The sequence below is a fragment of the Episyrphus balteatus genome, chromosome 3 (genome assembly GCF_945859705.1).
Source record: "Episyrphus balteatus chromosome 3, idEpiBalt1.1, whole genome shotgun sequence".
Taxonomy (NCBI): Eukaryota; Metazoa; Arthropoda; class Insecta; order Diptera; family Syrphidae; genus Episyrphus; species Episyrphus balteatus.
The window spans coordinates 103,664,852-103,677,158 of record NC_079136.1 but is presented as its reverse complement, the minus strand read 5'-3'; the positions used below and the strand labels follow the sequence as shown (position 1 = coordinate 103,677,158).

Below are 12,307 nucleotides of genomic sequence, written 5' to 3'. Positions count from 1 at the left end.
GCATGACCTGAAGCGGTAAAAAAGGACTAGCAAAACAAAAAAACAAAAAAAAGCGAAAGAGGAAGCTCTTTGTTGAAATGTTTCTTCATTTTTTTTTGTATCCATCCCACCATAGAGCAAAGTCTGCATCCTTATCTTCTGTTATTTTGTATTCCTTCACATCCCGTATCATGTTCTACAAGGACTTCTATCATCATCCTGCAAACTAGGAGCTTTTATAACGTATGTGTGTAGGGTAGTTCCGTTTTCGTATATATTTGCAATTCTCTTCCGTTTGCTTGAAAGTGAAGCCGAGAATTTTCATCTCGCTTCATATATGTTTTTGTCGAAGAAGTGTCCTTATTTAAATAAAAAAAGTAGAAAACGGAGATGAAATCACATATTCTGTGTCACATATGCATGCCCTGCATATGGATGAGCCTGGGAATGTAATTTAGAAGACAACGCGCGGTCTGGTGGAATGAAAGTTTTTCAAGGCAAATCGCCTAAAGGCAGAAGAGTAGTGATTTTTTTTTATTAGAAATGAGTTATATCCTACAAGGATCCAACATGGTTTGGAGGATAATTTGAAAAATTGAAATTATTCTTGATGACAAAAGGCTCAAAAAAAGGAATAGAAAAGATATGTAGGACCATGTAGTAGCTTGAAAGTAATCTAAATCTGAATGAGAGAAATTCACTGGTTTTAGTATTCTGTTGAAGGATTAGGATTTCTAAAGACAGACCGACACCAACTCATATTGGTATCTATCTACTTGTACGTATCTTCATAGATAACTTGAAACTGGCAAGGGGAAGTGAAATTTTGATTGTTTTCAAAAAAGATTGTTTATGGGGTTTCTTTATGTGAAGTTTCTGTTGATTACAAGGATTCATACTAATGAAGGAAGAATAGAAGAGATCTTATTTTTATGGAACACAATTTCGGCATTCTTAATAGGTAAGGAGTTGTGTATGTGAACGCATACAATCTTATAGGATACAATTCGGAAATAAGCTATGCTTGTTAAAATTCAAATCCTTGAATTCATTTCGAAATTACAAATTGTTTGTAAAACTTTTTTCTGTCTTTTGGCTCCTAGATATGACAGCTTTTCTGAAAGCATTTGATTACCATGTTCAGAGACTCTAAATATGTATATTCCTTCTATTCAGTTTATAAGGGGACCTACAGCAAGACAAAATTCCATTTATGTTAATCTTTATGAATTTGATTGATTCTTATTGTTTGGAATATGTAAGATTTGGTTTTACTTCAAATGCAATTATTTTACTTTGTGAAATACCTACTAAAAAGATGCTGTAGTTGATGCTGGCTTACTAAAGATTGAGTTTACAGTCGTAGGTGGAACTAGATCACAACCAAACAGCCTCTGCAGTCAGTTTCGTGCCTTTCTGTGTTGCTGTCTCCAGTTGCGCACATCTTCTTTTTAGTAAATCGCTGAGATAACCGTTGATTTTGGTAAGGTTCTTGTCTATTCGTATTTAAGTAACTTTGTGCCGGTAAAGACTCTTGAATATTTTTTTTAAACTACCAATTTTTAATTTTCTCACTGCTATTAATCGTAAATTTTCTTTAAATGAGTTTTTATGTGGCTAAACCTAGAAAGACCTTAAATCCTTTCCCATTTATTTTATTCATCCTGTCGCTTAAATAATTTATGTTACTAACGATTTCTTATTTATTTATGTAGCTTACTGCCACTCTTACAAATAAAATATACATACAACAATAGCCTTACACAAGCACTCCGAACCAATGTAACGCTTTATTATTTATTACTCCAAATATGTCGTTGTCCCCCTTTAAAAATAGCTGAATAAAAATTAAATGAAAAAGGACACGCACCCGATGTACCTACATAAACAAAAATATTATATACAAACAGTAGGTATTAACGAACAATTGAGTTTTGCAGTGATTTTTTAACGAGAATAACAATATTAAAAAAAATAAAAAGAAAACAAAACTCACCTTCGAAATCACATCCAACCCCAAGTTCATCCAACGAAGAGGTAAAAGAGAAAAATCAACTGATTCCCAAACACACATAGCACAGAGGTACCTACACCGGATACCGGATCTGTCCAAATTCATGCTTCGTTGAGTACTTTTAATGATAGGTAAACGTGCTACGAAGGACTCCGAACTCCAAGCCAGAAAAGCCTACCTATACACTACACACATATATTTTCCCAGCGAATACCCCACAGAGTGAATAATTTTCCCTTTCGTTAGTCAGAATGACAAGCCAATTTTCCGTGAAAATTTTCCTCTCAATAAAATCTGCTTCAAAGGAGTATCCCAGTCCTTGGAGCTTTGGGTTGATTGGGATACAATCGGCCTCCATACAGGGTGATTTGTCTGGGAAACTTGGCAAAAAGTTTGCTCTTGGGATAAGAACCAAGGATAAAAAAGTTTATAAAACAAAAAAATGGGGAGGAAGGATGTTTTTTTTGCTGACAAGAGAGAGGGGGTGAAATGATAGTAGAAAAAATTGTTTGTGGAATATAATGATATGACACAAGTTTTAAAGGTATTTTTAATACGCTTTTATTAGCTTCAGTTATAACAAACTAACTAACTTACTAACTAATAGGGTGTGTCACTTTTGTATGGCGAAAAAAAGTACTCTAATTTTGCAATGTAATAGTGGTCAAAGTTGTATTAGGGTCTAAGGTTTAAGAATATGTAAAAAATAATTATAATATCGTTCGTCTTTGGCTCGCTCAAATCGGTTGAAGTTATTAAGAAAAAAAAAACATTTTATATGAAAAAATGATTTTTTCTTCACTCATTATTTCGCACTTTCCTTACTTAGTGTTCAATTCCAAGAAATAAAAGCTTAAAAGTTTTTTCTTGTAATAATCTTTCACGTGAAAGCCTAAAAATATTTAATATTTTTTTTTTATCCAAACGGCGCAATCAAAATAAAAACATATGTTTAAGAAATCTCTAAAAATCCAAATTTCTTCGATTTCTTCCGATATTTTGAGAGAGCCAAAGATATTAACTAAAATGAAAATAGTAAACGCAAAATTTAATTAAGATAAGCAATGCAACTTTTAAAAGCTATTACATTTGAAAATTCCATACTTTTGCATTTTGACACATGACACACCCTAGTGTATAGGTACAATACGTGTACCTATACAAAAGCTTTGCAAAAATATCTTCTTTAAGTTTTACCCAATTACCTTATTCTGGAGTCATTATATTTGAATTATCATCATTTAAATTTTAATATTTTATTTATTAGATGCAAAAAAATATCCACTTAACTTGTTTCCACTATAGGTACTCGAATCACCCTGTGTCTGCAGTTTACCATTTTCGTATTTCTTTTTAACGAAAGCTATGGTGTCCTGGTTGGGTCACCTTGTTAATGGCATTTAAAACAACACAGTCGTGGTTACATGTTGAAAAAGAGTTCTACCAGAAACGGCTGTTGCCGAAAGTCCAGGATAACCAGCCGGCTGGTCGGGCTTGAAAACTCGGTTAAGTGATATTTGCTGAACATTATCAACCAAAAAGCAAGAAAACAACGTTGGCGCATAAAAATAAATGTCAAAATGATTCAGATGCGGTGCAGAGTCAGAGGGTTGAACGTAAATCAATGAATTTTATAGCACACCGCATTTAAGTCGTTTCTCCCCTTTCAGGTGGTCCTAGATGGTATACGTGTATCTGATATGGTCTGGGGCCATCGTCGTCGTTTCTCTGAATTCTGAATTTTTTGTTCCGCTTGAAATTTAAAAAGAATATTTTTTTCACTGGAAATTTTCATTCTTTGTGAATTAATAATAAATAATAATAAGCGGAATGAATTTACCTTGCATATTTACCAACGCTATTTTGATTAAAGTTATGTTTGATGAAAATTGATAAATTTATCTTACAACACAGTGAACACAGCTAACTTATTATTATTATTATACCTACCTATGAATTTCTGAAAATATTGAAATAGGGTAATAAATTGATGTAAATACAACCATATATTCCCTTATTAAAACCACTTTTTTGGTGTTATATCAACATTAAAATGAAGAGTATCCCCATATTTTATAGTTCCAGTGTTGGGGTCATTCGTTTGTAGGTACTTAAGATATATCTACATAAAAAGGTTTTGTTAATTTAATTTATTTGAAACTAGATTCATACCTACGCAAGGCTTAGAGCCAGGGCCGGATTTAAGGGAGGCCATTTGAAGCTACAGACATGAGCCCCCACAAAATAGGGGCCCCCACAATAGCAAAAAAAATCATTACAACAATTAAACAATAAACAGAAAACGAAAAAAGAATCATTGTCGTTATAAAAAAAACATAGGCGCATCGTTCCAATGTAATGTATTTCGGATTGAGGAATACAAATTCAGGGCAAGATCAAAAATACATAACAAGAAAACTGTGAACTTTATCTTCAAATTAGAACTACAATATTCTCAGTCCCAAATAGAACGGAAATTATAAGCAGGGTGGCCATTGCAAGAACGCTTAACTCATGGAGCTAAAGAAAAATTAAAATTGGAAGTGAAAGAGTGCTATTAGTTTTTACGAAAACCACAGTTCTTCCCGTCAGCTTCCTGGCAAGATTGGCGTATTAAATTGCATTGTGCATCTCATAGAGCTAAAAGATGATATTAGTATCACATTAAAGGTAGTGACATCTTCTTTCCAAATTCAGAGGTTTTCCGGATCAAAGGTTGTCATGATTCTCATAGGATGTAGAAAATATGTATACAGGGTGTCCCAAAAGTAATGGATCAAACGAAATATGCTGATAGGTCAACTTTATGGCTCTCAGAACTTGGTAACTTGTTGAAATTAGAACGAAAGATATTACAATTTGAATGCAACAAAACGGATTTTCAGAGCAAAATAACAAAGAAAAATAAACACATTTTCTCGGCTGTTGTTTGTTTATTTCTTTTTGAATAAAAACCTCTATTTTTGTTTGCTATTTTGCGCTGAAAACCCCTGTTTTGTTGCATTCAAATTGTAATATCTTTCGTTCTAATTTCAACTTTCGAAACATTTATACATTTTTGAAATACGGCAAGTGTCACACGATACAAATTTTTTTCAGGGTGTTGCTCTGAAATAAGAACTTCAGTTCAGTTCAGTCGTTCAGACGTGTAACCACTCTGCTATTTCTATTAAACTATGGACATTCAATGTTCAAAGTGTAAAGTCTTAACTTCTAAAAGTAATTTGATTTACTGCGGGTGTTGCCGCTCGGCTTTCCATTTAAATTGTGCGAAAGTGAGTGAATCTCATCATTCCGCCCTCAAGTCAAATAAAAACTTAATTTGGCGCTGCGATATTTGTAAAAACATTCCAATTTTAAATTGCATAGCAAAAATCAAAGACTTTTATTCTTTCTTTATTGATAATAAGCTTGAATTTGAAAAGCTCATTACGGACCGTCCAAGTGGATCGAACCCCCCCCCGGGCAACCCGATCTTACACTAATAAGGTAACAAAAGAATTAAATTTCTCTCCTTTTCCTCGACAATCATCTTCATCGGCAAACACAAGCAAATCTAAAAACACTCCCTTATCATCTCGCGTCGCTAAAAGTGATGGTGGCAAAAATCTCTCACATACTAAAAAACCGGTTTGTGCATCAGAGCTCGCTGCAAATCAAACAATCAATACTAATTCTTCAAAGCAGAATTCGAAAATTGATAAAGCTTTGTGCAGTGAGGAAACAAGCAAGATTTTTGACGGTGTCTCATTTGCTGATGTAGCTGCATCTGCTTCGTCTGTTGATTCAGACAAAACTGATGCAAATTCGTACATTGGTTCCATTCATCGAATCACTGAAGACGCTTTTGTGAAAGATGTTGCTATTGTCGATGACCATGATGTTACTTCGAAAGCTGATGTTGTGGTTGTTGTGGATGATGTTGCTGATGATAACGAAGTGGATGATGTAGCTGATGTTACAGATGATAACGATGTTACTGAAGGTGACCAAGTTGTTGTTGCTGTTGAGAGTGACCAAGTTGTTACTGCTGCTGAAGGTGACCAATTTGTTGTTGTTGCTGATGGTTATGATAACGATGTTGCTAATGGTGACAAAGTTGTTGTTGCCGCTGATGGTAATGTTGCTGATGCTGGTGGCATTGTTATGGTAGTGAGCGATGCTATTTCTCCTTGTCCTCAAGACATGAATGCACATGTAGAAGATGATGCGTTTGTCGGCGACACACACAATGTTGCTATGAAAATTGTTGCTACTGATAACGATGTATCGGGTGTAACTAAAACACTTATACCTCCCACTACTAGTGGTGTCAATGCAAACGATGTTACTATTAGAACTGATGAAAACACTCAAGACCGATTGAATGAAGCCAAGTCTACAAAAAAGAGACACACTAAGGAAATCACAGGCAGTAAAATGATAGATGATGGGTGTTTCGGTGATTTAATTATCCAGAGTCGGAAATGGCTTCACTTATCTAGTTTTCGTCCTACTACTAGTACTGAATCGATAATTGAGTATGTTTCGGCATCTAGTGGCATCGATTCTTCGTTGATATCTTGCTTTAAGTTGGTTAGAAAAGATGTTAATATGGATCTACTTAAGAAGGTTAATTTTAAAATTGGTATTCCAGCTGATTCATTTAACTCCGTTTTCAACGCTAATTTTTGGCCAAAGGGAATACGTGTAAAACCTTTTAAACATCTTCAAAAAAACGGGAAAGACCGGGCAATGGAAACACAGAAATGACATTTCCTTTGCTCATCTATAATACCGATCTAAATGCCATTGAGAATCCAAACTATTATGCTACTCCTACTGTCGAGTTAAATCCTACATCTGCTGCTGCTGAAGCAATCCTAATATACTACCAAAACGTGGGAGGAATGCGATCCAAAATACTTACTTTTCATAATGCTGTTATTGAGTGTAATTACAATATCATTGCTCTCACAGAGACTTGGTTGAGTGATGATATTTCGAATGCTGAAATCTGCAATAATAATTATGACGTTTATAGAAAGGATAGAGATAAAATCTGTACGGATCTGTCTAGAGGAGGTGGAGTGCTGATTGCTGTCATGAGTAATTTAAAGAGTAGGCAAATATCTCTTGCAAATTCCTCGGGTTTAATTGAACAGATATGTGTGTGCGTAAGCTTACCTTACAATTTAAACGAAATAAGTATCTATATTTTTAATTCATATATTCCTCCAAAATCGAGTTTTGATATTTATACTGCTCATATAAACAATATTAGTGAAATTGTAAAAACATTAGATTGTAATTCATACGTGGTAGTCTTAGGTGATTTTAACCTTAGTAAAGTAATCTGGATGTATTCTGAGGACGATAAAGCTCTTCTTCCATATAATGTTGTGAATGAAAATGAAACATTGTTATTAGACACCATGTCAGCTTTAAATTGCATACAAATGAATAATGTTGTTAACTCCATCGGTAGAATTTTAGATCTTGTTTTTGTGCAAGAAGACCTTGAAATTGATTTAACAGAAGAAGCTTTTCCTCTTTTAAATAATTGTATTCATCATAAAGCCTTACGCTTTGAATTAAAGTGCCTAAGATTTTATAATTTTGACTGTTCCAATCAAGAAATAGATTATAAGTATGACTTTGCCAAGGCCGATTACATTGGTATAAATAACTTTTTAAACAGCGTAGATTGGAATGTGGTCTTATGTTTCCAGGACTTAGAAAGAAATTATAAGACTTTTCAAAACATTATATATGAAGCTTTTTCTTCCTATATTCCTGTTAAACGGATGAAGAAAAATAATAAGCCCGTTTGGTTTACAAAAAGCTTATCGAGATTAAAGAACACATTGAACAAAACATATAAAATGAGTAAGGTTGGTTCAGGTTTTCGAAGCGAATATTGCCGTATACGTAGAGAATACGACTTTCTTAAAAAGTTCTTATACAAGCAATATGTATGGTCCTTGGAATCAAATATCAAAAGTAACTCAAAGTGTTTTTGGCAATACATAAACTCTAAGCGCAAATCTGTTGGTATTCCGGCTTATATGACCTATAAAGGTATTGGTAGTAGTGATCTCAATAAAATATGTAATCTGTTTGCGTCATTTTTTCGATCTAATTTTAGATCTAATCCAGCTCATTCGGAACTGAACTATAATATGCCGACTATAATTGATATGGGTTACATATATATATCAGAAGAAGAAATTCTTTCTGCACTCGGCAAATTGGAAAATAGTGTGAGTTTGCCTCCTGATAATATTCCAGAAATTTTTTTAAAAAAATGTATGATAAATTTATGTAAGCCCCTCCATATAATTTTCAACTTATCTCTCCAAACTGGGGTTTTTCTTGATTCCTGGAAAAGTTCATTCATAACCCCAATTCATAAATCGGGTTCTAAACAATCAATTGAAAACTATAGGCCAATTGCTAAACTTCAATTGATCCCAAAAGTCTTCGAATCATTGGTAAAAACTAAAATGTATGATGCAGTGAAAGCACATATATCGCCCTTTCAACATGGCTTTGTTACTGGGAAATCCACAGCAACTAACCTCACACTACTAACAAACTTTTGTATTAACACAATCGAAAAAAGAAGCCAACTAGACGTCATATATACCGACTTTTCAAAGGCTTTTGACAGAGTTAGCCATAAACTTCTTTTGTCAAAACTTAGATCTCTAGGATTTCACTCTCAGATATTTGACTGGATCAAAAGCTATCTAGAAAACAGAGTGCAATCAGTTAAAATTGGTCAAACTAAATCGGAAATAATCTCGAATTTTTCAGGGGTTCCTCAGGGCAGTCATCTGGGTCCACTCTTATTTATACTCTTTGTTAATGACTTACCTAGCTTTGTTTTAGACTCACAATGCCTTTCATTTGCCGATGATTTTAAGATTTACAGAGCAATCAATTCATTTTCAGATTGTGTGCAACTCCAAAATGATTTAACTTCCTTGTCAAAATGGTGTCTTTTAAATGACCTTGATTTAAATATTAATAAATGTTGTGTTCTTACATTTACTAGGTCTTTAAGTCCGATTTTCTTTGATTACCTTATATCTGATAACGTTCTTCAAAGAGTTTTCAATCACAAAGATTTGGGAGTTATCTTCGATTCCAAACTAGATTTTAGAATGCATGTGGACTATAAAATATGAAATAAAAAATATTTTGATTAATTAACTATTACTTATTATTTGGTGATGTTTAAGTGAAAAAATTGAAAACAAAAATCAATTATGAGCGGAGGAAGCAAAATACTGTTGCAAAGTCGGGATTTTTCGAAATTTAACAAAAACTTTAATGCAGTTTTTGTTAAATTTCGAAAAATCCGATCCACAGGGTTCCAGAATTACTGGGAAATTTCCCGCCTTTGGCTTATAGAAATTTCCTTTTCAGGAGCTGGTGGGCGCTGTATACTTTCCTTCCAGTTGGATATTTCTCGGAAATTCAGCTCTTCAGGGAAATTCAGTGAATGTGTTCAGACATTTATTAAAGGTACTTTCAGTTTTTTTTTATCAAAGATGCGTTCATGTGTTTATCTTCACAGTCGTAGGTAGTGTGTTCAGACATTCATATTATAGCCCAGTCAGAATAGATTTTTTCAAGGACAAAATTCGTAACAGGCTGATTTTTGGTCTACAGACTAGTTTAAAATCTGTGAAAAGTTCTGAAAGTTCCTCCGTCCGCTTGAAGGTTTTTTTTTATATATATCTCAAACAGTAGGATTTAGAAAAAAATATTCTACAAACTTGTAGCTGAGCTAATTTGACTGTCAACAGAAGTTTTCCTGTATCTTCGTACCTACCCCAAAAATGTGCAATTTTTTTTTTAAATTGGAACTTTCTTCCACACCAACTCCTAGGTTAAAACCCGTTTTCTGAGTTTTTTAGTTATGACAGTGTTCAAGTAAATGAGCGATGTGTATTAGTCTTGGTTTTTATTACTTGGGAAAATAACTTTTTATAAATCATGTTTTTTAGATGTAGATAATGTTTATGACACTGTAAAACTGAAAAAAAAAATTAATATTGATATGCATGGTTTGGATTCGAAAGGCTTAACAGCTAAAGTGTTACGTGAATCAAAATTGCGTCTCCTCGGTATCAAAATAAATTGTTTTGTTTTTTCCAGTTTTCGGTATCCTACATACAAATTTGACCATATGAAGTTTAAAATCGAAAATAAAAACAACTTGTATAGGTACCTACATTTTTTCCATAAGATCAATTTCAATAGGTTCTTAGCAACAACAAATTTAAAAAGTGCAAAATAAGTTTTTTTAATTTAATTTTTATAGGGCAAGTTGAGGATTAAAAAAAATCGAACTCGAGATAGACATGACATTACGATTTTAGAGAATGCTAAAAAAGTGGGTCTGTCTGTCCATCTCTATCTCGTGCTGCAGCCCAAACTTCTATAGGATTTGCTCCAAATTTGGTAGTTAAACGTTTTTGGTAGTTTCCTAGAGGGGAAATTGATTTTGTGTTTCGAAAACCTTATCGAAATAAAAGGTACACTTTTTCGCAGCTTTTTGTTTACCAAGGAAAATTAACCCTCAAAAGTGTAAACACAAATAATTGTGTGCTCCCTCCTAGCCATTAGTTACATGAGTACAAAAGTGTCAAAACGATAACAATAACAAAGTTTTTTTCTTTATCGAAATTGCTTTTGTTCTCTTATCGCTATTGTTTTGAAGCTGTCATTAAATCCACTTGACTGTCAGGCCATATATCCTTTTTCTTGAAAATGTTTTTCCGTTCTATCTTATTTTTTTGTGTTTGTAGGTATCTGTGAAACTATTTCACGAACAAATCTAGAAAAGTCAAGAAAAGCCAACAAACAATGGCAAAAAATCACGACTGCATTCATAGGGAAGACAACAATTGATGACATATAACCTTTTATAAAAGTAAGCAGTAATTTTAAGTTAGTTTTAATACTTTTCAGGATCCTTTCATTGAAAGTAAAATAAAGAGATGTTCTATTTTGTATTCCTTGATTCTAAAGAACGACAAAGTTAATCCAAATTCAAAGAATTATTTATTTTCGCGTAAACTGGAGTCCCTATTATTGTATATTTTGTCAAATTATTTTTTGTTAGGATTATGAGAGTAAGATAAAGAAAATAGTGCAAAATGATGTCGATAAGAAGGAAAACGAATGAAGGAAGGAAGTGTCGATTCTGTGAGCGATTTTCATCTAAGTTGTTGTTGTTTTACGCTCTCTATAACCTAAAAGTTCGTTATACTGTGTATCACGAGCATTTAGGGTGATTTCAAACCCGAAAATAGGCTCGAGAAATACCAAAAATATAGCCATTCTTAAAAGCGGAAGGGGTACCGCATGATACTTTTTAATACCTAGATTTACTAAACTGTTTTGTAAAAAGTTAAAAAAAAATCAAGAAACATGGTCCAGAACCAGATATGAATGTCGTAACAGCTAACAGTAATCAAATGATATTCTGTTCGCTATTTCACCAACTACAAGTTACAAGTATCTACAAATTTGTAACTTGTAGGTAGATCACAAATACAAATTTGTAAAATGGAATTCTGTTTCACAATGTACAAATAAATAATTCACAGATTTGTGATAATTGGAGAAAAAATTACAATGAACTTTTGAGAACAAAAAGTTTGTGTGCCGTTGTTTTTCTTGCAAACAACAAGTTTTTCTCACAAACTTGTATCTGAAGCTCGTTATAGTCTATGTGGTGATAGTCAAGAAACTTAACTCATAAGGCTAGAGGTTGAATTTGGTTTCAAATAAAAGATAAGTTGGCATTGAAAATGTAAAAATAGGACTGCCACTTTTATGATTGGAACTCCTATCTGGCCACCCTACTGTTAACGAAAAATTGTCACATTACTAATATCTACTTTGTTATCTTTGTCGTTTCATGAAATAAGATTTCTCAAGTGCCAACCCAAATTGTAAATAGTGAGGAAAATTAATAAAATGATACACGGAAGGGCTACAAATATGGCTACCTTCAAATAAGAAGCAAAAACACCATAAAAAACTTCTTTGAAGAAAGGAGTACGAGTTTTTACACATTAAAAATTTAAACTATACCTACCTGCAACAAACTTCAGCCGACACTCACTTGTGTTTTAAAAATGTCGAGCGCCACCTCCAAAATACGGACAAGTACTCGGTTATTCTACGCAAATCTTTAAAAATTAACTTTTCAAAAATCAAAAATTTTTTCGGTAACGTTTTTGATTGAAAAATAAGATATTTTTCAAAATTAAATTCGTCAAAAATCCAAAAATTAACTTTTTGCTCAAAAAC

The 12,307-nt window shown here is 33.1% G+C and overlaps 1 protein-coding gene across 1 annotated transcript; it reads left to right on the top strand.

Annotated features, from left to right (window-relative positions):
* Positions 1-6,881: 6,881 nt before the first annotated feature.
* Positions 6,882-11,174, top strand: LOC129915173 (uncharacterized). The gene is made up of 2 exons (XM_055994644.1): positions 6,882-8,235; positions 11,112-11,174. The coding sequence occupies exons 1-2, from the start codon at positions 6,883-6,885 to the stop codon at positions 11,172-11,174; spliced, it is 1,416 nt and encodes a 471-aa protein (XP_055850619.1). The 5' UTR covers position 6,882.
* The last annotated feature ends 1,133 nt before the right edge of the window (positions 11,175-12,307 follow it).

Bases quoted from the DNA above. Each gene is read 5' to 3' on its own strand.
- LOC129915173 (XM_055994644.1), top strand. From the start codon at position 6,883: ATGCGATCCAAAATACTTACTTTTCATAATGCTGTTATTGAGTGTAAT. The intron at 8,236-11,111 runs GTGAGTTTGCCT...ATTTTTTGTTAG, and splicing joins TCGGCAAATTGGAAAATAGT to GATTATGAGAGTAAGATAAA.